Source organism: Rhinichthys klamathensis, unplaced genomic scaffold (assembly GCF_029890125.1).
Source record: "Rhinichthys klamathensis goyatoka isolate OS25496 unplaced genomic scaffold, OSU_Roscu_1.1 h1tg000513l_1, whole genome shotgun sequence".
Taxonomy (NCBI): Eukaryota; Metazoa; Chordata; class Actinopteri; order Cypriniformes; family Leuciscidae; genus Rhinichthys; species Rhinichthys klamathensis.
This window is the reverse complement of record NW_026606993.1, coordinates 503,163-515,777: the sequence shown is the minus strand read 5'-3', so window position 1 is coordinate 515,777 and position 12,615 is coordinate 503,163. Positions and strand designations below refer to the sequence as shown.

At 37.4% G+C, this 12,615-nt stretch overlaps 1 protein-coding gene across 1 annotated transcript in view; it reads right to left on the bottom strand.

The window, feature by feature from the left end:
- The window catches only part of LOC130072930 (neuron navigator 2), a gene marked incomplete at its 3' end in the record, with an annotated part of 36,062 nt that extends 25,156 nt beyond the window's left edge, over nt 1-10,906 (bottom strand). Inside the window, exons 1-2 of the mRNA XM_056238254.1 lie at nt 10,061-10,906; nt 6,939-7,027 (exon numbers count right to left, since the gene is read on the bottom strand). Coding sequence (XP_056094229.1) covers nt 6,939-7,027; nt 10,061-10,893 — 922 coding nt within the window. The remainder of the gene's footprint in view (nt 1-6,938; nt 7,028-10,060) is intronic.
- Nucleotides 10,907-12,615: the final 1,709 nt, after the last annotated feature.

The following is a 12,615-nucleotide window of genomic DNA, read 5'->3' as shown; positions in this document are numbered from 1 at the left end:
CGTCTGTGCAGCTGAGCCCTAATGTTTAATCTCTATCTGTGTCTCTGCTATGGTTGGTTAGCCCCATTTCGTAGGACTAGGATGTATCACTGCAGCGTTATTATCTGATGACCACTGTGATCACTAGTGACTTATTTAAAAGAATGGCTGACCTCTTGTTATCTGACTTTTTAAGGGTATTAACACCTGGATTGAATAAGTGAAAGTGAAACAAAATATGGAACAAAATATAAATATTAAATGGAAAAAAATTAAACTTAAACGAAATTGACAAATGATGCCTTTGCAAACAAAAAACTAAAAAAAATAATAAAAAAATATTAGAAATAATTAAAAACTATGGAAGCTTGTTTCCGCCACGGACTAAAACTATTTAAAAGATAAAATTATATATTTTCTAACAATAATATGTATATATATAATTAATAATTAAAGTTATAAAGTCAGAATATCACATAATAAAAAATAGAAAAGATAATCGCGACTTCTTATCACGCAATTCTGACTTTATAACTCGCAATTCTGAGAAGAAAAGTCAGTATTGTGTCGCAATTGCGTTTGTTTTTATTTATTCTGTGGTGGAAACAAGATTCCATAAAAAACTAATGATAAAAGCGCATTAAAAATAATAAAATGTAAACTTAAATTGAAATTGAAATAAAATAATATAATATAGCTGAATTTAAAATATCAATAAATACAATAATATTTAGCTAGTAAAGACTATTTCCCAAAACCATATTGTCCAAACCCGATCTCACGGCAATTCGTACGAATTTTATGAGATGGCCAATTCGTACCAAGTCGTACCAATTGATACGACCTCACACGTACAAATTAATATAATTTATACGAGTTAACATATTTTACGAGTTGCCAAATTCGAATGAATTCGTACGAATGACCTACCCCTGACCCCGCCCCTAAACCTACCCATCACGCGGTTTAGGCAAATGAGGTCGTGAGATAGCGTTGTATTGTCGCAAATTCGTCGTTCAACCACATTGGGTAATGATGTCACGCAGATGGTGGAGTAATAACTTCTTGAAATGAATCCGTTTTGAGATCGAATTAATGCTAGATTTTTTTATATACATTTTTAGCATTTGATAATGTATCAATTACTGGCATCTGATGACTAATTCTCATTTCCAGATTCAATCATAGGCTCATTCTTACGTACTAGAGTACGTATACACACGCGCACTCTTCAAAAACGACACTTTAAATCTCTTGACAAACTAAATGACGTAAATGAAATTTGTATATATTCTAAATAAAATATATGTCAGTTTGCTTATTTTGCTGAAGATACGGATTTACTAAGTCCACATGTCATGCAAACAAGAAACTATGTTTCTAACCACAGGTCGAGAGCTGTGGTTCAGACCATCCAATTTTGCAATGCTGTTTTGCGGATGTCCGTTGGAACTATATTCGGGAAACACAGACTCAATGAACTATGCAGATAACGACAGAACTTGTGATAATAGTTGGCTAGCGATGCTTTTGGGGAACGCACCTCTGGCAAATACACAGAACACCCTAGCAACAAAGCAGCACCTTAGTAACTGCATAGCAACACCCTGGCAACCACATAACAAATTGAAATTAAAATGTGAACAACACATTAATAACCAGATCAAAACCATAGCAATCACCCTTGCATTGTGGGCAGTGACTTTTGCATGTGCAAAAACCACATTCACATGCTTTTACTAAAACAAGTGTGCATGCCAAACTGAGCATAAGCATACACAGCCACAAATGCACACCATCCATGTTGACACTGCACATTACACTTGTCCCTGTCGGCATCAAGGCAATTAGCATTTATAGTGGCTTTCCTTTAAAGTTTCATAAGAGCACCTGTTTTCCAATGCCTAGTATCAACATGATGTGAGATTTCATTTTAAGATATTAATGTTCCTCTCTGTTTGTACAAACAGTCCATGTCAGGGTTTATGAGGTGCGCTAAACTTTTCTCCGAGAATCTAAGCTTTAAAACAGGTTCAAAACTGGGATTAAGATCAAGCTAAATAAAGTACATTAAAACAGTGAGTGCCAAAACAAACGATTAACAAGCAACAGGGATAATTTCCTCAAATCTGATAGGCTTCTGGGTAAACACGTGCTAATAGGGTTAGCTGGCATACGTTCATCATTATGTATGTAAAGCCATTTTTAATGTCAATTCACATGCACTCTAGTTCAACTTCTGATTCTTAAATTCAGCGGATGAAATATGCATGCTGGAGAAGTCAAATCTGGAGAGTCAACTTTAAAAAGAGGCCAGTGCTGATTTGCGATTTGTCTTTCAGCCAGTGGGTTTGGTTTTGCCTCCATCTCCTTGCCATATGCTAAAAATTAATTCGGCCTTGATGCCTGTGCAATCTGCCAAAAATGAGCAAGCATAAACGCTAAAATCAGGATTTTCTCCCAATTAATTGCCATAAAACCAGATCTGCCAGCTTTTGGTCTTCTATCCTCGAAGCATTTACCAAAGCTGCCATGAGATTTAGGAAAATCCCGAACAAAGGGATTACACTTCATATAGACGGGTCAGGCACTATGTGACTATATGGTCATATGTATGGACTGAAATAAAATCGAATGTTAAAAATGGAGTTCACATTTGCAAATATAACAGAAGGTGAAATCCAGCATCAGCTTCTAAGACTGCGACCTTAAGCTCATCCTAATTTGTTGGTTAAAGGTGAATTAAATGGGCATCTAGTTTAGCATTTTCAATAAAAGTTCAAATGAGTAAAAAAAGTGACAATATTCAGAACAGAGTATTTTTATAATGCAGAGTAGGCCTATACACAGAATGCTGCCAACTATTTATATTAATAAAATGCATTAACCAACATTAGCCATTCAAAACAGCATTATCCTAAAATGTTGTCACATATTTAATTCAGAGAGTGCCATCCAGTTAACAACTTGAAAATTAAAATACTGGCAGTTCGATCAATTAATGAATGAAAAAAAAAGGCAATGTTAGAAATATAATACTATCTTACTGAATATTGTGCAGTATGCATGGTTTACTACAATTTAAATAATGATTATTAATATTAAATTGGGGGGGGGGGGGGGGGGGGGGGGTTAATTGGTCTCTGATAAAAAAAAAATCTAATATTGTGAAAATAAATTTTTCTTGCAAAAACGTTATTTTGTAAGATGCTATCAGCTGCTAGAAGGTCATCGATGAAAAACCCAAGGCCTGCTCATTCTGAACATGAATGGCCATGTTTATATTTTTAAGCTTTTAAGCTTTTGTCTTTAAAGTAAAAGGCGGTTGCTAACAAGTGGCAAAATAAGACTTTAAGTTTATAAGTTTATAATCACACACTTGCAAACTATTATACCGCAAACTTTCAGGGAAAATGTTTTTAAATAACGACTGAAAAAGCTGAAGCCTAATGATGGTGATGTTGAAGTCATGCAATGTATATTGTTTATAGCCTACGTTTAGCGCTTTACTTCTGCCGATTGTATTTAAGCTTCAGAAAAGTTTGTGAAGATTATCATGATGAACAAAACGTGTAAAAAATCTAACTTTTGTTGGTCACAGACCTTGTTTTCTGCGATAATCCAAAAGCCAATGGAAAAAAATCCGATTGGGTTTCAGTGGAGGGGACCAGTGTGATCTACAAGAATACGTCAAGAATAAGTTTCAGATGTCTGTAAGTTTGTGTTTACCACCTTCGAACTGCAAGACACAGTCCATCATGTGATCTCAACATGAGGGCTACTATGGACACTCCAATAAACGTGATCTAGGCCTCTGATAAGACTGACACCATTGGCACAAAACAATACAAACTTCAGATGTAATGCTTCAAAGAAGTTCAAGAATCAAAGCACGTTTAGTGCAGTTCTTGACCGTGTGTGTATGTGTGTGTGTGTACGAGAGAGAGAGGGGTAATGTATTGTCAGTGTACATTTGAGTGTGTTTGTGTGTCAACCATCTGAGGGAAAGGAAGCCGGCAGATGTTGAAATGGGAAAAGTGTACTGTAATTCAATCTGCAGATCAGCTTTTGTCGATTCTCAGGGGCGGATCTGATCGCAAACCTGATGAAACCCTTGAGCCCACTCACCATAACACTTACTCTCTCAGATCACTCATCACTAACACACATCTCTTTTTTTTCTCTCTCTCTCGCTCTCTCTCGCTCACGCACGCACAGACTGCTCATTGCTAATACACACTAATGACACACTCAGATAGCTCAATGCTCAATACTCTGGGTTCATAAACACTGTTTACACTGTTAACACATTCCATTAGAAATATAACCAACATATTACAGCATACTAAAAAACACAGGCATTAGTTACCCCTTAAGTGTCACCTTAGCCATTAGATATTTAAAACAGTAATATCCTATACTAAACCTAAACTAATATTGACAAACTATATATCATTTTAAAGCTTACAATCTGTAGTTTCCATATTTGGTGATTGATTTTCAAAATAATGTCAATTTGCTATCAATTAACTATCAATACTCCTAAGGCGTGTTAAGACCTTTACTTTGAAATAGTGATGAACATGAAAATCATGAAAGAATGGTAGAAACCTCAGTTTGTTTTCATGCCAAGAGTTCAAAAGATAACATGCATTATTATTTTTTAGATGTTTTAAATATTTTAAATATAAAGAAAAAATTGATAGATTCACCATTTGTGATGTGGCAGCGAGCTATAACGCACATGTGTGTACTTTTTATGTGATTATTGAAGTGGAATTCATATCAAAATATGCCAAACTTCCCATACTACTTCTGAATAGACTGCCTACTTCATAAATTGTATGAAAATTGTGGAAATAATGGTTCAGATCACTCAAAACACATTTGGAAATGGAGGCGCCCTTATATGGGCAGTAATGGAGTCTGGTTGTGACCTAGTGAAAAAGTTTGGTACTGCGCCCAAACAAAATCTCACTGAAAGCTCATTTTTTGAGATATCAACCTAAAATTTGAAACACAACTTGTTCAGGGGTTTGGCTTTGATTCTCTTGCAGATTTAGAGTCCGCCAGGTTTTGAAAAAATATATTTTATATAAAATATGAATAATTACATTTTTACATTTGACATTTTCATAAACTCAACTATAACTTTTTTTTCTGTTTCACTTTCTTAATTTATTTAACTTCTAAAAATCTGCCAAATGTCTTCTTTAAAACAAGACCGATCTTACATCTATATTCCAAAGCATTCTTGAATTACAACCCTTTAAGTTCGGATTGTGCATTTTCATGTTTATTCAAAAAAAGGGGGCGCGACACTTAAGTTAAACATTAAGGTTAACATTTGGTTCTTTAATTGTTCTTCAGAGTAGATTAATTTCATGAATCATTGTTATACTTGTTGAGAAATGGCTTTTTTGTAACCTTTATATTTAATAGTGTGGAGTGCAGCTGAACTCTCCGTCTGCAGTTGGGGTGGTCTAGCTGGCCCGGGTCAGACTAGGCCAGGCTGTCTGTTAGAGCAGTGGGGTGAAGACGGTCTTTGTGAACGCTGCATTCACACTCTTAGCAGGGAGTGGAAATCCTGCAGCTATCGCTCTCTTTGCCTGCTTTCTCTCACTGCGCCACACACCCACCGCCACGGGCAACAAGGGCACTCAGAGATGGAGAATTGGGCCACGAAGTAGAAGGAAGGACAGATTTAATGCTAACTTTCAGGATTCCAATAAACGCCAAGGAAATGTTTTGATCTTTCCTTTAGTTCAATCATTCAGACCGCAGTTGAACGTTGCTCAAATCTTCCTTCACCACATATTTGGGTTTGAAAATCAAAAATTGCATGGAATTTCCAATCTGGGAAATGTTAATTTCAAACTTATATACATGGAATTAAATCAAATACATGTCACTTTTTTTTTCACAATGTGATTAGTGTGAACAGTCATGAGTGAAATGTCAGAATTTATATAATTATATAATATATTATAATAGCACTTTTATTTTTTTGCAATGTGATTTTAGTGTGAACATTCAGAAATTCATAAGTGAAATTTCAGAAGTCATGTGTAAAGTGTCAGAATTTATATAATTATATAATAAAGTCAATCAAACTCAACGTAATTGCACAATTGATTTACCCTTGGTCTGAATTATAAAATAATTGACACATTTAACTATATAAAATATTGCACAGAAATGCACAAAATATATTCTTTAAAAATATATGATGATGTACATTAGGTCACAACTGTGACACTTGCTTTTCATTAATTATAAGTTCAAAGAACTTTAATTAAATCTATTGAAGTCAACTGAGTTTATACTAGTAATTATCATATTATATGCTCTTATGCATTTCATAAAAATATTTATATATATGTACTGTACAAAAATGAAAAATAAAATACATATATATATATGTATATATATATTCTTGCATCACACTGCTTTTTGCTGTAGTTCTTCAAGCATTTCTTAATGTTTTAAATAACAAAAGGGGGTAAATGTAGTAATAGCACAGTTAAAACATGGTAAAATTCAAAACTTCAAAACGTTTGCACATTCCTTCAAATTATGACTGTTTTATAAGATTACGTTCCAACGGGTCCAAATGGACCCAGGAATGCAACAGGTGTATACAGTTTTTTTTTTGAATTACAAGTGTTAAGACTGGTGCCTAACATTGATAGTACATTTATTGTACATTATATTGAAATTTTTTAAATTAGGTGCATGCCAGTCTAGTGTGTTTTATGCATCTGGGTCCATTTAGGAGCATCTCATATTGGTCATATTTAAAAAGTCACCAAAAAATCCTATATAAAAATGGATTTAAACAGATCCAGATCACTTTGGCTTTGTGATGTGAACGTAAACTAAAAAGACTGTTGGTCATTTTGATTAATATTAAAGCCTATGCAAAATATAATAAACAAAGGAGAGTGCAAACAACTCACCAGTATTGAGGTCATCACAGCAGACTTCTATTGAGTCAGAGGAACAGTCGCTCAAGTCATCCAGAGATATGTCTTCCTCAATCTGCCGCCTTTATAAAAAAATAAAAAAAATAAGACAATTAGACACAGTGCCTAATAACCAAAAACCAACTCTGGTCCTTGGAAATGTGCAAATATGCAGGTGTTATTTCACTGAACGCCAGCCTAGAAGTTCAGACGCAGCATAATTGGTATTTTTCCCTGACTGTTAACCATTTAAGCAATAACAATCTGAAAATAATCAATGTTCAGTGCTATTTTCAAACCGCAGCTTTGTCACTGTGACGGCTGGTTTATATTCAGTTACTCTAGCATGGCAGTGGCCCTGATGCCGGTGTATCCTGTGCCCACCGGGTGTCCACTGCACCGACTCATTAGAGCAGATAATTCTGAGTGTTCATGCTGGCAGGAGAAGCTTTTTAACCATCTACTGTGCCCCAGAATTCCCAGCAGGCATACAGAGGGCAAGAGCGACACACTCTCTGAGAGTGGGACAGAAACTTTAACCGCTTGACTGATTCATTGCTGGAAAGATGACGAGTGGAAAAGGAGGCTAATCTGTCAGCGTAAGTGATGGCCTGTCATATTGGTCAAAACTGGATGAAATGGGGAGAAAAAGAGTGAAAGAGACAAAAGAGACAGAAAGAGAGAGTGGGCTGGGCACAGACATGCGTGAAGACAGATAGAGGGAAGACAAATCATGCAGCAGCAGAATTGAATTGCTGGAGAAATAACAAACCATGTAATGCAGTGCATGTACAAACTGTTAAAACAAGACAATTTGACAAATTTCGAAAACTGACATGCTGATTAAATTTCTTACACACTAGCTAGTTAGAGGGACATAGTAAATTTTCATTTAAGTTTCTGCAAGATTGGGAATTTCCATTGTTCATCATAAAAAAAAGAATTTTACTTGACCTGATCATTTTTACTTTTGGACATTTCACACTTGCAAGAGCTAACCCAGAATCAATTTTTAAAAACAGGTTAATGTAATCCTATTGCAATCCTGACTTATCTTGAGTGATCTAAGTGAAATAATACTGAGGAGTCGGGTTTCAAGATTTTAGACTGTACATTTGTAAACCCTGGGGTTTGCCCTTATTTGCAAATTTACATGGTTAACAATATTCTGTCTCAAATGTAACTGCTTTAATAACTGTCAATCATGCATAGATGACCTTAGTGGGCACCCTTCTTGATGATGGCCTTGACTCCAGTTCATATGACCAGGACTTCTTAGCCCAGGATTAAAAGTGCATTCTCAGATTTTTCCCCCCCACAAATTCTACTTTTAGAGGTGCAACACCTTGTCACTTGGGCAGTAGTCTCAAAGGTACCTTCAAAATGAATACCTTCTTAGTAGTCCCTTAACACCGTTTCCTAACCAGACACGATGCGATAAGATTCCAGCAACAAATAATGTGTCTGTCCACACTAGATGCGCAATCAAAACCCACAGGCAATCAGAACAGCACGTGGGTGGGCTCTCGCGGAAAGTGCACAGCACCAGAGAGTAATCTTGACGACAATCGCAAGAAAATGGATAAGTAGGCTACATAATCAAATTTACAAATATTACACCATTTAAACATCATTCAAATACACAGGCTACTGAGTTACTAAAATAATCTTTGTCAAATAATACACTTGTTTGTTCACAGTTTGAATGTTTCCATTTGTTTAATTTCAAGATCTGAGGTGAATTATCCATTGTTGCTTTTACAGCTACAAAGCTGGGAGCACTAAATGATATTCAAAGTCACATTACACACTTTTAACATTAAATAAAGCACATAAACAGTACCTGAGATTATCATTGCCACACTTTGTGTTTGTTGTTCCAGCGCAATGTCACAGAAAAACAGAAACCATTTCTAAAATAGAATCGTTGCGTGACGCCGTCGCGGCTGGTTAGGACAAAAACTCTGATTAACATGGAAAAGATACCTTTTATCGCGCATCGCGTGTAGTTAGGACACGGTGTTAGGCTACACAATACTACTCTAAGGTAGTATTTATGCAAATTTTAGGGATGCAAAGTTGTCCATTTAATTCGAAGAGTGTTCATGCTGGCAGGAGAAGCTTTTAAGCAAGAGCGACACAGTCTCTGAAAGCGGGACAGAAACTTAAACCTCTTGCCTGACTCAGCACTGGAAAGATTACGAGTGGAAAAGGACTAATTTTAGACATACTGTAGGTAAGATACAAAGTTGCCCCTTTAAGTGTACTGACCCAGTGACAAACTGTTGTACAATCACCATGATTTTGCCAAGTAAAACATGTTCCTGGATCAACAAGTAAGACATGGTCCTGAATCAACATATTTTGTTGATCCTGGATCAAAATTCCTGTCCCAAAATGTAGTCATTGCCCAATCCCTACCCCTAAACCTAACCCTACCCATAACGTTTCCCTAAAATCAGAGGGTAATGAAAGGTGAATAACACTGATGTGTAAGTACTTCACACTGGTTCTAAGCCTAAACTTGACAAACTGTAAACTTGTCCCTCAAATCTGATTGGTTGATTGGAAAGTTGATCCAGAACATGTGGTACTTGGTGAAATCACGTTCACCCCAAGGGTCAAGTCCTAACACTATCCATACTCCTAAACCTAACCCTACCCATAAGTTATCCCTGAAATCAGAGGGAAATTATGGTGAATAACACTGATGTAGAAGGACCTAACCCTGGCTATAAGCCTAAACTTGACATTAACAGTAACCATCCCTGGTTAACCATCTGATTGGTTGATTGGAATGTTGTTCCAGGATCAACAAGGATGTTTATGTGAACAAGGATGCTGACTGTCACTAGCATATGTTGTGTTTTACATATCAGTCTCGAGCATTAGGGGTTGATGTCCCCAATCACACTTCTTAACTAGGTTTACTAGCAAGCCCTCCTTGGTCATAAAGCTTTACTAGAAAAACCATTATGAACAATTAGGTCAACATTATACTAACTCTGCACTAACTAGAATAAACCAGCCTGGTCTTTTTTTTTTTTTTTGTGGTCTAAACTGATGTTTCGATCATAGCAGTGCTACCCTCCTTCAGTGTATTTTTCATAACTTACCTGTATCTGAAAGGTGCCACGGCCGCCATATTGACCTTCGGTGTCTGTTTGGCTTTGAGCAGTTCAACACTAGAGGCGTCGTGTTTAGGGACTGCAATAGCCTCAGGCGGTGATCTCTGTGGGACCTCCGGGCTGAGGTCATCTGGGGTGCACATCTCCTCATCTGAGAAGCTACTGGAGGCACTGTTCTGCAGGGACACTCTCTCCCTATGGACTCTGAGAAGACTTGTATCAACGTTAGTGGCTGCGGGACCAGGCCTCAAGTTTTTGTTACTAAATCTGAACGAAGGGATACCCGTCTTGCTTTGACTGCTTCCAGAAGCAGCCCTCTCCTCATGGCACTTGAGTTCTTCTGAGATCAATCTGTTACCATTGTCCATTCGTCCTGTCTGAGAACAAAAGATCCCACTCTGGAAGTTCTTGTTGCCATTGGACTGAAGGTCAAGCATACTTTCTGTCTTAGACCCATCCAGATGACCCCTTGAAAGTGGGGACACTTTCCGTCGAACTTGTGGACTGTTATGGGCTGATCTAGAGTCTTGGGTCTGTGTTTGAGAACTGGTGGAAGAACGTTGAATAGGTGGACTGCCTCTTAGAAGCAGATGCTGGTTTCTGAGGGTGGTGTCCCTCAATACATCTTTGGTGGAGACAGCTGTAGGGCTGCTACTGCAGGGGCTTTTGTTGCTAACAGGGATGTGTGTGGATGGTCTCGGAAGGCCACTGCTGGTGCACTTGGGCTCAGGTTTCGGGGAGGGGAGTCTGGTCCTGTGCATAGGTATGCCGGAGCCCGGCTGGGCTCGTGGAAGACTCTTCACATTCACTCCCCCACTCATGATGGCACCAACTCAGCTGAGAAAAAAAGGAAGAAAAAAAACACCATGAGGACCTGAATCAGTGCGTGTAGCTGTTCTCTTTTTTAGAAAAACGTGTTTTTTAAAGATTGACCCTGAATTGCATGCACAGTGCACACACACATGCCATTGTGTCGTCTTCCCAGCCATTGGTTTGTTGATGGAAAACCCTTGCATATTCAAGCTGAGTGATAACTTAGTGATACTGGATGATAAGGAGGATTCTACATGTGAGACATTAGTTAAATATGATGAAAGTGTGCTAATTATAGGGTGCAAACTGCCTTAGACACTCTAAACAGCAAGACAGATGTGCCCTATTATATAGTATAGGAAAATGTGGTAACTTCTTTTAATGGGGATGTCTGACAAATGGTCAGATTTCTGGATCCATATACAATGGTTACAATGGTTTGATGTACAATTTTAAACAAACATTTGGAGCTCTATATCTATCTGTATCGTACACATTCCAAATATCTTTCTTTCCTGTACACAAAAGGGGTGAGAAATCTTTGACTTCCCTAATTAAACAGTTGAAGTATAGTTTAAAATAAAACAAGCTTTAAGTTTAGCCTACAAGCAGGGTTCCTCAACAGGGAGCTCTCTCCTAGGGCCGCACGATGGAACTGCCGGGGTTTCTTGCAAAACAATTTGCATATTGGCCGTTTATTTACACGACAACAGTGTTTTGGGAACACAATTAAAAACACAATTTTTGGGGTTTCTGAGGGGCCGTTTACACGACACCGTTTTCAACTAAAAAAGGAAAACTTTTTATGCATTTTGGCCATTCATTTACACGACAACAGCGTTTTGGGGGCCTGAATACACAAACTTTTGAAAACGGGTTTCAAAGTGTACGTTTTTGAAAATGATACCATTATCGTCTCTGTGTAAACTACAAAAACGTGAATTTCGGTGACGTCTTGCACATGCGTATTGGTGTTCAGTAGGTGCGTAGTGTTTCTTTACAAAGTGACATCGCCATCTACTTGAATAAGACTATGAATAAGACGGATCTATGTGAACGGGGATCATTTTGACAATGTTGTCGTCTGTATACGAAAAACGCAAAGGTACAACTTTTCCATTTTTAGTACATCACTGTCATGTAAATGTGCCCTAAGATTCAACTTTTTGTTTTTGAAGAAAACAGGAAGAAACATGTTAAATAGATCGCCCTAATAGATATTATTTTTCCTCTGTCATTGTCAAAGAACTTAGGCTATGTATATCCAGCCCGTTCTCATCCTTTGGCGTCATACATGTGACGCGTTGTACATTTCGTCGAAATCTTACGGACATGGCATCCTTTAGCATCAATATGAGACGCAATATGAGACGCAGAACCCAAGGCGTCATACAGGTGACGCTCGTCTAAATCCGACGCACATGGCATCCTTTAGCATCAATATGAGACGCAGATCCCAAGGCGTCATAACCGTAACCCTACCCCAGACCTAAACCTACCCATAACAGTGCGTGTTATATTGACGCTAAAGGATGCCATGTGCGTAAGATTTCGACGAAATGTCATATGGCATCACCTATATGGCGAGCAGTGTTGGGGGTAACTCATTACAAGTAACTTGAGTTATGTAATCAGATTACTTTTTCAAGTAACTAGTAAAGTAACGCATTATTTTTAAAATTTACAACAAAATATCTGAGTTACTTTTTCTAATAAGTAACGCAAGTTAC